Source organism: Puma concolor, chromosome F2, assembly GCF_028749965.1.
Source record: "Puma concolor isolate L17-30 chromosome F2, mPumCon1.1.hap2, whole genome shotgun sequence".
In the NCBI taxonomy this organism is placed as follows: domain Eukaryota; kingdom Metazoa; phylum Chordata; class Mammalia; order Carnivora; family Felidae; genus Puma; species Puma concolor.
Window position 1 is genome coordinate 67352975 of NC_141684.1, and position 16500 is coordinate 67369474.

Consider the following 16500-nt stretch of genomic DNA (forward strand, 5'->3'; position numbering starts at 1 on the left):
CTGCTTTGAAGAGTTTTGTTGTTCTTAGGGAAATCTCCAAGTAAAGAGAACAGATTCCATTATAAACAGGAATGTGATATGGTTCTGCCTCAAAAAGCTGAGTAACTCTTTTTACAGAAGAAATCTATCAGATTATATAATTGTATTTCTCCATTCAAATTTGAAAAATCCCTTTATTGCAATTATTGTTGTTGCTGCGAAGAGTACATTAGCACAAGACAGAACTTTACAGCTATTGAGACTTAAACTACAAGGAAAACAAGTTGGAAAATGAGGTGAGGCTCAAGTATGTATCTATATTTAACTTTATATGAATAAGAGGAGCATTAAACTTCACCGCCGCTTGAGGCCATTAAAATCTTTTTCATTATCCTGGGAACACTATTGCTCAGATCACTTCTAAAATTCATGGAAAAGAGAACAGTGACTGTGGCAAATGAGACAGATCCTTTACTTTCCCACACACAGGTTTCATATAGCCATCCTTTCAAGAGTTTGTTGACTCACAGTTGTGAGACCACCTTGAATTAATGTCCTCTTAAGTAGGACATAGTCAATCTAACAACCAAGCAAACACCACATGTAAGTAGTGTACTAGGAGTTACGGGCTACAAGGTGGGAAGTAATCTCAAAAAGAACTAGAACACAGATGAACAAGCACATACACATAAGAAAAATAACTGTAGCTCTCATAATGAAAGCTAGCATCACATTTCCCACAAATGGATGATGGAAGCCTTGGAGATGAAAAGAGCTTGCAGCAAAGTTCAAAAAAGGTCTACACCCACAATGAGAAACAGCATCTTTGAAATCCACAGCTGCTAAAGGTTGGCTCCTTGTCATCTCTGTCCATCCTTATGGTCCTCACTGCCTACTACTTCTTGAGTGACTGAATTTTTTTTTTTTTTTTTTTTTTTTTTTTTTTTGTGAAAAACCCAGTATCACCCATTACAATCAGTTTTGTCTAGGACACTAATGCCTTTTCACACTCAAAGAAGTTCCTCCTTTGCAAGATAGGCCCACAGATTTTGACTGGGCTAAATTACTGTAGAGACCAAGTCCTTCTTCTCACCAGGAAGTGTACTTGACCATTTATGGGTGGTGAGAGAGAGCTCTACAGCTCTTTCCCAGGTGACCCTTCCCAGGGCAGGTAATCCTGAGAAGCATTGGAAATGGCATTTCCCCATACCCTGAAACCCTCTCTTCAAGGGTAAAAAAAAGTTATCTTTAAAGTTTCTTCCAGGAGTGGTAGAAAATGACTCAGTAGCTGTAATCATGGACTTTAATATGGATGCCAAAGAAAGTGTAGCTGGACTCCACATAAAATGCCTTGAGTTATTGTATCTCCCAACTAGTGCCACAATAAACTTGCTTTGTGGTCAAATAAGTCTGGGAAACACTGAAGACTTGAGGAGTTACACTGCAGAAAAATTTTTAAATACTAGAAAATCCTGCATTAAAAAATGTGTTTAACCTTTCTTTACATCCCCCTCCTCCGTCTTTCCCTATGGAACACCAGTAAATTCCTAGGAGAGTTCTTTGAGAAATCTTTCTTTAGAGGCAAGAGATGTTCATGAATATAAATACCTATGCAGGATGCTTGGTTGATGGATTTCTTTCTTATGACCAACCATTGTAAGATGATTAGTTCCTGCAAATTGCCCTTCGTGACAGAAAGTTCACACACATCTTCTCACTGCCCTCCATCCATTATCCGGAGCCTAAAACAGAAAATTCGATGTATTATGATGTAAATAGAAAGGTCAGTCCTGTCTATCAACACAAGGCCTTGTTAGAGAAGCAGAAACGTGCCCCTTTTCTGTTGCTCTGAGTCATCTCTCCAGGGTAACTAACTTCCTAACTTTTGGAAAAATAAAGGGATGTGTAACAAAATTCTTGCCATTTTCTGAGGAAAGGAGATGAAGCACACCATGATTCCTGGATGCTGAGAGAATTATTGACTGATGGGGAACTGAAAGGAAGCCCTGCCCCTATAAACCCCCAAACAGGAGTGTAGCTGCCCATGGGTAGTGTCCCAGGCTCCTGGAGCACTCACGGGAGACCCTGCCATTGTCTTGTACAGCTCCTGTCATCACTGGCATGTGATGTTCATGCTACAGAGACCCAGTGTTAATGACCTGAAGACCATAATTCATTTGTCTGCCTCCATGCCCCTCCAATCTACTCTCCAACACTGTGTTCAGAGAAGTCTTTCCAAAACACATGTGTGTTTACCTCCCCTCCCTCTGAGATTCCATCAAAGTGATAGTATAAACCCAAAATGATAGACTAGGATGAGGACTATATGCAGGTAAGAGGGCTTAACAAACTTCTGAAATAAGTGGAGCAGAGAGGATGAAGGGTCTGCAAAGGGGGTAGCTGAGGAAGGAGAACACAGAAGATGGGAGTGGTGTCTGAGGAAGAAGGTAAGGAAGCTATTGCAGAGGCACACAAAGGAAAGGCAGCTGAGGAAGGATCCCACCTACAGAACCAAGGAGGGGCTCAGGACTTAGAAATTCCAAGTATCACCAAAGGCAAGAAGGAGAAAAGGGGTCAAAATAGGGAGGATACTTGAAGGTCTATATTTGGAAGAGTCAAGCCCTCTAGCAACATTTCTCATCCCTTGTGGAGAATGTTGAACATTCAAACATCTACCTGTTAGGCAAAAAGAAAAGAAACATTTGCAAAGTATGTTATTATTGGCCAAATTGCATCCCCCCCAACATTCCTATCTTAAAGTCCTAACCCCCAGTACCTCAGAATGTGACTGTATTTGGAGATAGGGCCTTTAAAGAGGTACTTAAGGTAAAATGAGGTTGTATGGGGTCCAGTATGACCCCAGTCCTTATAAGAAGATGAGATTAAGAGAGACGTGCACAGAGGAAAGACCATGCGAAGGCACAGGGAGAAGACTGCCATCTGCAAGACAAGGAAATGAGCCTCAGAAGAAATTGACCCTGCCGACACCTTAATCTTGGACTTATAGCCTCCAGAGACATGAGAAAATACATTTTTGTTTGTTTCAACCACCCAGTCTGTGGCACTTCATGTTGGCAACTCTAACAGACTAATACATGTATTTTCCTTAACTGAAATTGAATAGCTCCAGATAAAAGTTCTCTGTAATTTGACACTGATGGGTGACTGTTTCACTATCTGATCACCCTAAGAGGTAGGCTGCTTGGTGACAAGATCCTTGTTCTTCACAGAGAGTTCCCAGTAAGCTTTGTATCACCTAATTATTTAAAAAAAATTTTTTTTTAATTTAATGTTTATTTTTGAGAGAAAGAGAGAGACAGAGCATGAGTAGGGAAGGGGCAGAGAAAGAGGGAAACACAAAACCCGAAGCAGGCTCCAGGCTGTCAACACAGAGCCCATTGGGGGGCTTGAACTCACAAGCTGTGAGATCACGATCTGAGCCAATATCGGTGCTCAACTGACTGAGCCATCCAGACACCCCTTAAAAATATTTTTTAATGTTTATTTATTATTTTTGAGAGAGAGAGAGCATGAGCAGGGGAGGGGCAGAGAGAGAGGGAAACACAGAATCCGAAGCAGATTTCAGGCTCTGAGTTGTCAGCACAGAGCCCAATGAGGGGGCTTGAACTCATAAGCTATGAGATCATGACCTGAGCCGAAGTTGGTCGCTCAACTGACTGAGCCATCCAGGCGCCCCTGTATCACCAAATTCTTAAATATGAGAGTGCCACCATTTATACATAGTTTACCTTAAGAGATTTAAGGATAGTCTCCAACATAAAATAGAGAAACCAAGAAAATACATTTTTAAAAATGACCGTGGATAGAACAGATAATTCAGGGAAAGAAGGTTAATGTTTCCTACTTAATACTCTTAAAGAAATTTGAGAAACAGATAAATTATACAGCAAAAATAAGAGCTATGAACAAAGGATGGAGAAAGAATAAAAAGCCTGGAAGTTGAATATATGTTGTAAAATAAATTTAATTGAAGAACCGTAGGATATTTAAGGCCCTCCCAGAAAGTAGAACACAAAAGAAAGAGCCCTAAAAGGAGAGAATATAATAAACATAGAGGGCCAGCAGAGGGGGAACATCTTATAATAGAAGTCCCAGAAAGAGGAGTGCCTGGGTGGCTCAGTCGGTTGAGCGTTTGACTTAGGCTCAGGTCATGATATTGCAGTTGGTGGGTTTGAGCCCTGGGTTGGACTCTGTGCTGGCAGCTCAGAGCCTGGAGCCTGGTTCAGATTCTGTCTCCATCTCTCTGCCTCTCCCCTGCTCGTGTTCTCTCTGTCTCTCTGTCTCTGTCTCTCTGCCTCTGTCTCTCTGTCTCTCTCTCTCTCAAAAAAAAAAAAAAAAAAAAAAAAAATGAAGTCCCAGAAAGAAAGAGCAGAAAGTGGAGGAAATTATCATAGAAGTTAGTAATGCAAGAATTTTCCTACACTTGAAGAGCAAGAATCTCCAAATTAAAATGGATAAGTAAAGAAAGACCCAATAGCATTGTGAAATTTCAGAACATCAACGACAAAGACAAAATACTAAAGTCTTCAAGTGAGAATGAGAGAGGGAAAAGGGTCCTATAAAGAAATGAGAATCAGAATGACATTGGATTTCTCATCAGCAACATTGGATGATAAAACACAGGGAACAGATTTGTCATGATTGAGAATCTAAAAGAAAAATGGGAACAAAATTAAGTCAGTAATTCTAGGAAATTCTAGTAACTCTAGGAAAAATCAGACTGAATATAAAAAAAAGGTGATTTGGTATTATAAAACAAAGGCAAGGAAATGTAATCAAAGTCTATGACTTTTTTATTCAGTGAACAATTTTTACATAGTCAATAATTACAAACTGTATTGCTTTTTAACTTTTAGATCAATCTATAGTAAAAATACAGAAGACTTAATGATTGTAAAAGTATTAACATGGACAATCTAGAAGTGAGGCAAGTATTAACATGGACAATCTACAGATGAGAAAGCCTGGTTGATCAAGGTGCAGAAAGCTATGTGAAAAGCTGAAGTGATACTAATATTCTCATTTACAGTCTGGAGGGTTAAGAGGTGTTGTTTATATTTGAAGTATCAGGAAATGATTTTGTGGATGTACTTAAAGGTACAAGGGTCAGATGTAGATGAAAAATTAAAAAGTAGGTCATTAGGATGGTGATCTACAATGAGGAATGAATAGAAATTGTGGTACATCTCCTTGTAGTCAATAAAATGGGTATCATTTAGATACAGAAACATGTCTGAGATATTTTAAATGAAAAAAATAAATATAAAATTTTAGTTTTAAAATGTTCATCTAGTTATTTCTTGATGATAGGCTTATAGGTCATTTTCTATACATTCATTCAACAAGTTTTCTATATAGTTCATCCATTTAGAAGGTTTATTGATTATCAGCTATATGTTTCAGCACTATGCTAGGGGCTGGGAGTAATGAATATGGAAGTTTATAATACTTAAGTCTCTGCCACACAGCTTATAGTCCAGCAAGAAAGATACATATTGTACAAGTAACGATTTGAAAATGTGAGCTTTATGGTGCACCTGGGTGCCTCAGTTGGTTAAGCGACTGAATTAAGCTGAGGTCATGATCTCATATTTCATGAGTTCGAGTCCCACGTCGGGGTCTGTGCTGACAGCTCAGAGCCTGGAGCCTGCTTCATATTCTGTGTCTCCCTCTCTCTCTCTGCCCCTCCCCCTCTTGTGCTCTGTCTCTCTCTCAAAAATAAATAAAAAAATAAAATAAAATGTGAGCTTTATGGATGGAAGACAATCATGATGTTAGGAGAGCATTGAGCACAAGTCCTAAACCTAATCTAGGAACATGGAAAAGATTGCTTCAACCAACTTCTTTTAAGTTTTAAATGAGAGAGATTTGTTTTTTTTTTTTTTTTTTTTTTTTTTTTTTTTTTTTAAAGCAGAGATTCAGGGGCGCCTGGGTGGCGCAGTCGGTTAAGCGTCCGGCTTCAGCCAGGTCACCATCTCACGGTCCGTGAGTTCGAGCCCCGCGTCAGGCTCTGGGCTGATGGCTCGGAGCCTGGAGCCTGTTTCCGATTCTGTGTCTCCCTCTCTCTCTGCCCCTCCCCTGTTCATGCTCTGTCTCTCTCTGTCCCAAAAATAAATAAAAACGTTGAAAAAAAATTAAAAAAAAAATAAATTAAAAGCAGAGATTCAAAGATAGGAACATATTGTTATCTCAGTTACATAAATGCATGTGCTCAGGAAAAATTCTCAAGGGAAACAGTAAAACATTAACTGAGATTATATTTAGATTCTGGAATCTGAGGAATTTTGTATTCTTCTTTATACTTTTATGATTTTTTCCAAGTTTTCTGCTAAGTGGATGAATGGCTTTGATAATAAAAGTTATTGTTACTGGTGAGGCAGTTACATATTTGTGCTTGGAGATCCGTTCCCTAGTACTGCCTATGGAAGCCGAAGGCAGTTACTAATCTATCTGAAGCACAATTACAGTTGCCAAAACATCTGTCTACCTTAGGCATTTCTTTTTTTTTTTTTTTTTCAACGTTTATTTATTTTTGGGACAGAGAGAGACAGAGCATGAACAGGGGAGGGGCAGAGAGAGAGGGAGACACGGAATCGGAAACAGGCTCCAGGCTCCGAGCCATCAGCCCAGAGCCCGACGCGGGGCTCGAACTCACGGACCGCGAGATCGTGACCTGGCTGAAGTCGGACGCTTAACCGACTGCACCACCCAGGCGCCCCACCTTAGGCATTTCTAAAGGCTGTCACTGGAGATGGTAGATTCGTTTCAACAAATATTCCAGTTAGCAAACTTAGAGACTTTGTTTGCATTTTGCTAATAGAAGCACATATTGGGATACTCCTCAAAAGTGCAAGGAGATGCAGATGACACGAATAAGCCAAGCAGTGACCTATTATTTCTGATACTTCTTTGTTTATTGGGCTACTGTGCCATGCCTCTAAAAATTTAACTATAACCTATAGTATGTTTTTATTGAAAAAATGTGGTTTAAAATGTAAAGTAATCCTTGTTTTTATGCCCATGTTCCTTGGGTTGTGTTCCTGGGTTCTAAAAGCATTTAGATTAGTTTTCCGTGACTACTTTCAAGAAGTTATTCCTACATGTAAAATCAAATCTGTCAGTGGTAATTTTTATGGACTTGGACATTAAGTGTACTGCACATATACGTCCTTTGCCTTACATTATGTCTTCAGTCGCACGTGTATATCATTACTTTGAGAACCACATAACTATATTTTATCCAAAGATCTTTTTTCTCCAACATGAACTAAGGTGGAAAATCAAATTAATGTATCTTAAGTTGGCAATATATATAAAAACCTCATGTTATAACTATAAGATTCAGCTGAAAGGTAAATTGCAGTGTGTGCACCCAGAGATTTAAAATCAGGTTCCAGGGGCGCCTGGGTGGCTCAGTCGTTAAGTGGCCAACTTCGGCTCGGGTCGTGATCTCGCGGTCCGTGAGTTCGAGCCCCGTGTCGGGCTCTGTGCTGATAGCTCGGAGCCTGGAGCCTGTTTCTGTTTCTGTGTCTCCCTCTCTCTCTGCCCCTCCCCCATTCGCGCTCTGTCTCTCTCTGCCTTTCAGGGATGAATAAATGTTAAAAAAAAATTTTTTTTTTAAAATAAAAATATAGGGGCGCCTGGGTGGCGCAGTCGGTTAAGCGTCCGACTTCAGCCAGGTCACGATCTTGCGGTCCGTGAGTTCGAGCCCCGCGTCGGGCTCTGGGCTGATGGCTCAGAGCCTGGAGCCTGTTTACGATTCTGTGTCTCCCTCTCTCTCTGCCCCTCGCCCGTTCATGCTCTGTCTCTCTCTGTCCCAAAAAAAATAAATAAACGTTGAAAAAAAAAAATTTAAAAAAAATAATAAAAAAAATAAAAAAAAATAAAAAAAATAAAAATAAAAATATAAAATCATGTTCCAGGTTAGGGCGCCTGGGTGGCTCAGTCGGTTGAGTGACTAACTTTGGCTCAGGTCATGATCTCACGGTTTGTGAGTTTGAGCCCCGAGTCGGGCTCTGTGCTGACAGCTCAGAGCCTGGAGCCTGCTTCAGATTCTGTGTCTCCCTCTCTCTCTGCTCCTCCCCCACTCATGCTCTGTCTCTCTGTCTCAGAAATAAACATTAAAAAAATTTTAAGGGGCGCCTGGGTGGCACAGTCGGTTAAGCGTCCGACTTCAGCCAGGTCACGATCTCGCGATCCGTGAGTTCGAGCCCCGCGTCAGGCTCTGGGCTGATGGCTCAGAGCCTGGAGCCTGTTTCCAATTCTGTGTCTCCCTCTCTCTCTGCCCCTCCCCCGTTCATGCTCTGTCTCTCTCTGTCCCAAAAAAAAAATAAATAAACGTTGAAAAAAAAAATTAAAAAAAAAATTTTAATATAAAATCATGTTCCAGGGGCATCAGCACTTACAGAAAATCTCCTGTGTTCTCATTCCTTAGGAGATTTATTAATATAAAGAAAGGGTAGGAATGGTGTATAAATGCGTCACTTTATCTAACTTCATCTTCTTACTTCTGTTTGTTTATGTGTCTCTGCTAGAAAGGGGGGCGGGTTTCCAAAGGGTATTGTTATATTATGGAAATAGTACAGTCTGCTAGTCCAAAGAACTGGGTTCTGATTCTGACTTTACCATTAACCAGTTAAGTCACTTAACTTCTCTGGTTCTCATTTAAACAAATGATCTCTCTTAAAAACTGAGAATAAACTGAGGGTTGATGGGGGGTGGGAGGGAGGGGAAAGCAGGTGTTGGGCATTGAGGAGGGCACCTGTTGGGGTGAGCACTGGGTGTTGTATGGAAACCAATTTGACAATAAATTTCATATTAAAAAAATAAAAGATTTAAAAAGGAAAAAAAAATAAAACAAATGATCTCTTCAAGTCATTTCTAATGTAAATGTTCAGTGATTTGATGAGATCTAACTTTTGGATAAATTGTGGAGAGTAAAGGCTACTGTGCACAGTTCCTACTCCTCTGGGATCCAGGCCTTTTGTCGTCACCCCTATTCAGAGCCACTTTGTCCTCTACCAACTACCTACTTCAGGAAAATCTCACAGCAAGGATTCAACAGTGATGAGGGAGCTATAATAAAACAACATCCTCCATATGGCCCAAAGGAGAGAGGTCTTAAGGGGTATGGGTTTAGAGTCCAAAACGTGTCTTCTCTGGAGGGAGCTCTCAGGCCTCCCTAGCTAAATTCATGCTCTTATCCTTTTCCTAGTTCTTCTTCTGAATCCATTTACCTGAACAATTTCTTCCAAATCTACTTTCAACTCCAGATTGATATCTAAGCTGATTCTGCCAATGGGGACAGTGAAGGGGTCATAAAGGAAAGTAAGCAAAAAAGTCAATATCCATTCAAGGGGGGGGGGGGAAGCCCACAATAACAAAAACCAAGGTTCTGTATGCCCCCTACCAACATAAAACACTGCTTTCCTATAGAAGCTCACCCATTTTCTATAATTCTGATTTTCTTTTAACAATCTGCATCTTTCCTAGAAGACACATTTTTTTGTTCTCTTATGTACATTCCGTATAAAAGTACATTCCATAGCACAATGAGCAACTATGGGCTGAATTCTCTGGAAACTGCCATCATTTCTCTTTCTACCTTCCTTTTGTTTCTAAGAGCAGTTGTGAATTAGTATAGACCCAAAATAGGAGTTGCAATATGTATTGCATCATTTGTCATGTAGCTACAAAGGAAGCAGCAGAGCTAACCAGAAATGAGCCATGGGAGATTTCTGATAAACAACTCTGATGGTTATCTATAAGCTGAATTAAATCATAGACACCAGAGTTTGGAATTGCATTTTGAATGGCAAAATTAGAGGTAATTTCCTCCCACTTATATGATAGTGTCAATTTAATGTGGAATTTGAGTATGGTTTTACAGACTTATCATTCCATTTTGTGTTAGTGCAGAGAACATTTATTTACTTATCAGGCTTCCATGGAGCACGTTTAAATTTGGAAAAAGAAATGATTAAAAAAAACAAACAAACACCTGGGTGTCCTGATATGGATACCATAATGGATGTTGATAGTATTTAGAAGTAAAATGAATGAGATTACCTTTTTACAGACTCAGTATTCATCAGTGAAAATATGCAAATGATGAATTCAGCCTTGTTATCAGGCAGTTTACGCCTCTCCCAATATAGAACAGGAAGTTAGAATGGATTCTTCTCTCATTGGGTTTTCATCAAGTAGACCAAATGAAGATTGTGTAACTCATGCACCTTTGGCTTGTCCTTTCTCTCTCTAATTTGGGAACAGAAAAATCAACAATTAATTTTGGATTCTGACAGAGACAAAGGAGGAGCAGTGAGTTTCTGGGGGAATTTAAAATCTTGCTGCATCCCCAACTGACCCTGGTTTGGGCCCCTTCATCATGGAAGCAGCTCCTGCCAATCATTTAAAAGACTTGAGTCTTGTTTCAAGAGACTTACTGGTCTTGCTTCTGCAAACTCACAATTCCTTTATTTACTCTTGGGAAGAAAACGCAGGTAGAAGCTTAAAAGCTGGATGTCCCTGCACTTCCATCTCCTTGTTCATCATCCTTAACCAGGCAGAAAGGTGATGGGACAGTTTGTCTCTAGCAAAAGGAAATGTTTAGATGCTGAGGTGTTTCCAGAGACAACTGGTCAGAGAAGTCAGGGGGAGGGAAAAAAGCGGGATCCAGATCCCCTGTAACTGCTTGCTGCTTTCCCCACAGGACTCTGCATTGATAGACCTCTTGTCCCATACTCTTCTCTTCCCCTCTCATTCGATGTCTCTTTTCTGACCCTAAATTTCACCTTTCATAGTAAGAGGTCAGTATGTTTTCATACTTGGGAAATCTCATTCAAGAATTTTTGTCAATGGACAAGTCATAAGAAGCCCTTCCATTTTAGGGCTCGTTGACGTCACCAAGGAGGCGATAAATATCTGTTGATATAATTGGATGTGAGATTCAGTGTTGAGATAGCAAAACTCTGCCCCTCGTTCTCTGGCAGGGCCCTATGATTTATGCAGGAGCAGAGGCAGCACGCAATCGAGCTGTCAAGAGAGCGTCAGCTTATTAGGCAAATGCTGCGTGGTTTCTGAAGAGGGTCGACGCTATAAAATCCCACTCCAGGCTCTGGTGTGGAGAAACTCAGAGCCCAAATCGGTTGAGAGACTGGAGAGAAGGAGAAGAGAAGAAAAAGAGAGTGAAGACAGAAAGGAGAAGAGAAGAAAACCCTTGAAAAAGCCCCGGAGACTTTCCTCTGCAGAGAGGCGGCAGCGCCCCACTCACCTGCAGAAGCACCTCAGAAGGTAGGGAGCGCCTAGACGGAAATGTGCCTCCAACTTTGCATTGCCTGGGCTGCCACGGTGTGCGAGGCCGAGCCAGGTGTCCCGGTGGGGCCGAATGTTGAGTGTGTGCGTGTATTTGCTGACTGTGCCTCAAGATTCTGATAGTAACTGGGATGTGTCAAAAGCAAAGTTAGACGGTTGGTAATCGTTTTTCAAACTGCCAGTTACTCGTCACTGGCGGTGTAGACGAGCCCCCACCTCCCCCGCCATCGATCCCGACCCCTGAGAGAAGGACTTCAGGGCTAGGATAGAGAAAGAGGAGAAGGAGGAGGAGGAGGAGGAGGAGGTGGAGGAGGAGGAGGAGGCAGTTCTCATTTGGGAGGACAACGCTGAAACATCCGGAAGGCGGGCGGGTATTTACAGCGGGTGAGATATGAAATTTGTAGATCTTCTCGAGAGCTCGGGGAATCAGTTTTGGGGATCGTTAGAAAGGGGACTCAGAGACCCTTCGAGGGTCTCAGAAGGAGAAGGGTCACTCCAGCCTGGCGTGGGGCTGAGTTTTGGTGCTGAGCCTTGTAGGCGTCCCCTTTCCTGCCCCGCCCCGCCCCCCAACTCTAGAAGTCCCAGTTCGGGCGCTTCAGCACCGCGGACAGTGCCTGCCCGAACGCCTACGGCAGGTCCACGGGTGTAAGTGTAGGAAGACCCCCAAGCGCACCTTCCGTTTGAGCTCAACTCTGACCAACTCTTTCTTTCTCTCTTCCCTTCTCTCATTCCGCTCTCCGCCCACCTCTGTGCCGCAGCGAGCGCCCCTAACATGCGGCTGCCGCTTCTCTTGTCCGCGGGCGTCCTGCTGGTGGCTTTCCTGCCCTGCCCGCCATGCAGGGCCCTCCTCAGCCGGGGACCCATCCCGCGCGCCCGGCAGGCCCCTCAGCAGCCCCAGCCCCTGGATTTCTCCCAGCTGCCGCCGCAGCCCCAGCAGCCCCAACAGCCACAGGCTCGGCCCATCCTGCTCCGCATGGGAGAGGAATATTTCCTCCGCCTGGGTAACCTCAACAAGAGCCCCGCCGCTCCCCTCTTGCCCGCCTCTTCACCTGTCTCTGGCGGCAGCGGCAGCCACCTTTCACCGGACGAAGCGGCCGCCAACTTTTTCCGAGCGTTGCTGCAGCAGCTGCCGCTGCCCCGGCGCCCGCTCCCGCTCGACAGCCCCGCAGGTCCGGCTGAGCACGGAGCCGAGAACGCCCTCGGCAGCCGCCAGGAGACACTCGAGAGGCAGAGGCGATCCGAGGAACCTCCCATCTCGCTGGATCTCACCTTCCACCTCCTCCGAGAAGTCTTGGAAATGGCCAGGGCTGAGCAGTTAGCGCAGCAAGCTCACAGCAACAGGAAACTGATGGAGATTATTGGGAAATAAAACTGTGCGTTTGGCCGAAAGGATGCAGTATTTAGCACGCAAAAAAAAAAAAAATAATAATAAATAATAATAAAAAAAAATCAAATACAGTATTCTGTACCATAGCGTTGCTCTGATACCATTTGTGTATTTTTTTTTTATAGCTTGAAGCCTAGATGATGTATAGCAAGAAAGCCTATACTCCTTAATTAGCATGCACAAAGTGTATTCACACACAGTAACAGCAGCAAAATGTTATTTGTATTGTCTACTTTTAGTTTCCATTTCCAGGTGTCTTTAATGGTGTTTAGAAAGTATGGACCCAGAATGAAATGTTTTGAAGCAGGCAGAAGTCACTCAATTTATTTTGTTGTGGTCTGAGCCAAAGAGAGTGTCATTCTCTTGGATAGGTGAAACAAAATCTGTAAGCTCTTTGAATCAACCTTTCCTTGTAAACGTTTCAGTAATAAAAACATCTTACCAATCATTGGTCAATTTGGTTGTGTAAGAGAATGTCGAACATTTATATTTTTAATAAAAGCTGCAAAGGTAATCATGACTTTATTTTTCCTTTTCAGTATTCATAGGAGTAAAACTTCCAGCCCCTGGCTTCCTTCGACCTGACAGCAGCACAAGAAGTGCTGAAAACTCTTTGCATTAATTTCCTACTAAAAATACAAACATATGTCAAGTGGCTTACACAGATACTGCAGTCGCCTTGGACTCATCTGTGTACCTCAGGTTACTCCTCTGAGGTTAAGTTAAATAATTTGGGAAGTTGCTTCCAGCTCTAAGACTTGGTAGTTCTATGAATGGTAGATCAATTCATAATAGAAATAACATTTAACCCTGATTAACTATAAGATGTTAAATAATTGGAAAGGGCAGGGAAGGAGGAAAGGAAAAGAGAAATGTTGAGGCAGGGCATTCCTCCAAACTCTAGGGCCAACATGCTGCCTTTTTTTTTTTTTTTTTTTTTTGGTATGAGAAAGTCTCACTTTATGAAGCTACTACATTAGCACCATAAAATATACTTCTTCTATGCTATTTGCCAGTGCCTACTTCTAATAGGAGAAACTCAATAGTTTCTACACTTAAATATAATGCTGTGAAATGGCACTTGGGAAACTTTTTATATAAAAAGTATTTTGACTTTAATAACTTCACAAGTGCGCTTCTCATTTATGTCTATACCAATCTTAGTTTAATTCTTAAGGATACAAATTATCTCTAGCATTTCTAAAATGGAACAGGTGCAGCCAATTAGTTTTATAATGCATTTATCTTTGGTAGTTGAGTTACAACTTACAGAAATTCAATTGAATGTTTAATACTTCAAAATTAATTTGGATGTCTGTAGATGCTTCTTCCCGTGGGACCCCTTAAATACACTTGACTGATGTATTAATAAGATAACATGAAACACTGAATAAGTCATTATAAGACTAAGTTGTTAAAAACAGCATTTATTTAAGAGTTCATACAGAATAAAGTTATACTTATGTTTTGAAAGAGGCATCATGGTGGGACAAATAAAGCATGATTTAAATATACATGTATTTTATATGTGTATTGTATGTGTACATATATTTAAATACATGCAGTTATTCTATAGTTCACCAGGTTGGTGCCTCAGTAGATACATAAGGAAAGTAGACAATTGCTGATGGAAATTCTTTTTCAATTTAATTGCTTGATATCTGCACATCTAACTAAGATTAGAAAAATGTCACAAGAAATGTCCCAGGCCTTCAGCCTTCTGGACTATGGAAATATCACCAGAGTTAAAGAACATTTCTGGATATATGAGTGACATCTGTTACGGAAATGAGGAAACCTTTGGAAAATGTTTCATATCTTTGGTCAATGATTTACCTTTTGTCCATATATTGATAAATCAGTCACTTCTGAATTAACACTGAATTTCACTGACCAACTGCACGGTTAAAGAAGAAAGAATAAGAGCTACTATGATATAATAACAAAAGCCAATGCCTATTAGAGACAAGAGTGTAGTGTATACTTTTTCAACACTTGCCACTTGTTACAGACACACGCACACATATCACACCTACATACTCTTTATAATGTTTCCCACACAATAAAAGATTTTCATAAGATCAAGTTTCTTTTTTCCAATGCTTTCAGCAACTATGCTTTTCAAAATTGTTTTCCCTCTGGAAAGTCATCTGGAATTAAAGGGGTTTTTGTTTTGTTTTGGTTTGGTTTTTTGCAGAAATCCTGTTCAGAGGTCCCTTTCATCACCTGCATTGTATTAATTTCATCTAGGTTCCCTGCTGCTGGTGTGCATCTCAGCCAGGCAGACAGAGGGCAACAGTTGGAATGAACATCATTCATTCAGGGAGTTCAACCAGGAAAAGGAGAAGACGTGGCGAGCTGGCTCAGAATCAGCTCCATTCCCACTCCCCGAAGCTGCAGCCTGTACCTGGAGGGGAGGGTCCTCAAATCCAGTCTGCAATAGAAGAAAATCTGAATCAGAGGAAGAAGAGCCTAGTCCTTTTGGGTTCGTCCAGTCACTTTTCTACTTAGGAGAAAGGATAATAATAATTATTATATAGGACATAATTATTATTAGGGATAGAAAGCAAGCTCAGGCCCTCTTGGCTATGGCCAAGAGTCCTGAAAGTAATTCACGCTCATGATCCAAAAAGGGGCAGCAATAATGCATGCAGTGGAGGGAAGTTCTTGGGAAAGAGTCCAGGCTATTCTTTTTTTTTTTTTTTAAGTTCACTTATGCATAATTTACTGAGGTAAAAGTGGCATTGAACTAATAGGAATTAGGATTTAGAAATGTCTGCAGCATACAACATGATGGCTATAGTTAATACTGCTGTATGACATATTTGAAAGTTGTTAAGAGAGTAGATCCTAAGAGTTCTCCTCACAAGGGAAAAAAAACCACAAAGGAAAAAAACATTTTTTTCCTTTTTGGCACCTCTATGAGATGATGGATGTTAACTAAACTTTTGGTGGTAATCATTTCATAATATATGTAAGTCAAATTATTTATACCTTAAATTTATACAGTGCTGTATATTACATATGTAAATAGTATAATTTTTGCAATGCTGCAGACTTAGTTTTGAGCAAATCATGAATGAAAGGACTTTTTTTCTCTAGGTAATAAAATCTAATAACATAAAATTTTATTTTTTATATAGCCATCTCTTTAAAAGGTACCTATCTTTTATAGATACCAGACAGATACAGCTGTGATTTTTGAAGTAATTGATCAATCTAACCGTGTAAGTGAAATTTATTTCTGTTGTTTTAAGCTTAAAAAATAATGAAATGGGGGACAATTATAAAGCAGTCTTGCTGAAATGCAATGTGATGTATAAACTCAAACTCCATACATTTAAAAGTACTCTGACAAACACAGTTCTTCCTAGAACTATTGAAGATGGGCTAATATGTTCTGATGACTTCACTGGTAAAATTATCCCACTGGGTTAGAATGCCACTGATTTCAAAGCAATGAGGTAGGCACATGCATTCAACTCTGAAGCCCTGAGTGATTTTATGAAGCTGCTACATGAATGGACACTAGCTGGCATGACAAAGCAGAACTTTGGTAAGTATAGTGTTTTGTTGCCAGTTAAAATAGTTTTGAGTGAAAAAGGAGTATTTTTCCTACACCTTCCCAGATTTTACCCTAAATATAAGTTTGGGGGTAACGTTTCAAGTTTAATAAATTTGTCCCAGGTCCTTGAGATTATCCTTCCCACTGCCATGTTGTTCCTCAATAGAAAGTTTCAAAGGGCCGGGGTGCCTGGGTGGCTCAGTCAGTTAAGTGTCCAACTTTGGCTCAGGTCAGG

The 16500-nt window shown here is 40.9% G+C and overlaps 2 protein-coding genes across 10 annotated transcripts in view; one reads left to right on the forward strand and one right to left on the reverse strand.

Moving 5' to 3' along the window:
* The first annotated feature begins 10994 nt into the window (after positions 1–10994).
* Positions 10995–13214, forward strand: CRH (corticotropin releasing hormone). The gene is made up of 2 exons (XM_086695233.1): positions 10995–11292; positions 12072–13214. Exon 2 carries the CDS (start codon positions 12086–12088, stop codon positions 12680–12682), a length of 597 nt encoding a protein of 198 aa, XP_086551359.1. The 5' UTR covers positions 10995–11292; positions 12072–12085; the 3' UTR covers positions 12683–13214.
* Positions 13215–14107: 893 nt separating this feature from the next.
* TRIM55 (tripartite motif containing 55) overlaps positions 14108–16500 on the reverse strand; it is a 44251-nt gene continuing 41858 nt past the window's right edge. For all 9 annotated transcript variants that reach the window (XM_086695226.1, XM_086695229.1, XM_086695225.1 and 6 more), the window contains one exon: positions 14108–15134. In XM_086695226.1, coding sequence (XP_086551352.1) covers positions 15029–15134 — 106 coding nt within the window. In that variant the 3' untranslated portion in view covers positions 14108–15028. The remainder of the gene's footprint in view (positions 15135–16500) is intronic.

Bases quoted from the DNA above. Each gene is read 5' to 3' on its own strand.
- CRH (XM_086695233.1), top strand. From the start codon at position 12,086: ATGCGGCTGCCGCTTCTCTTGTCCGCGGGCGTCCTGCTGGTGGCTTTC.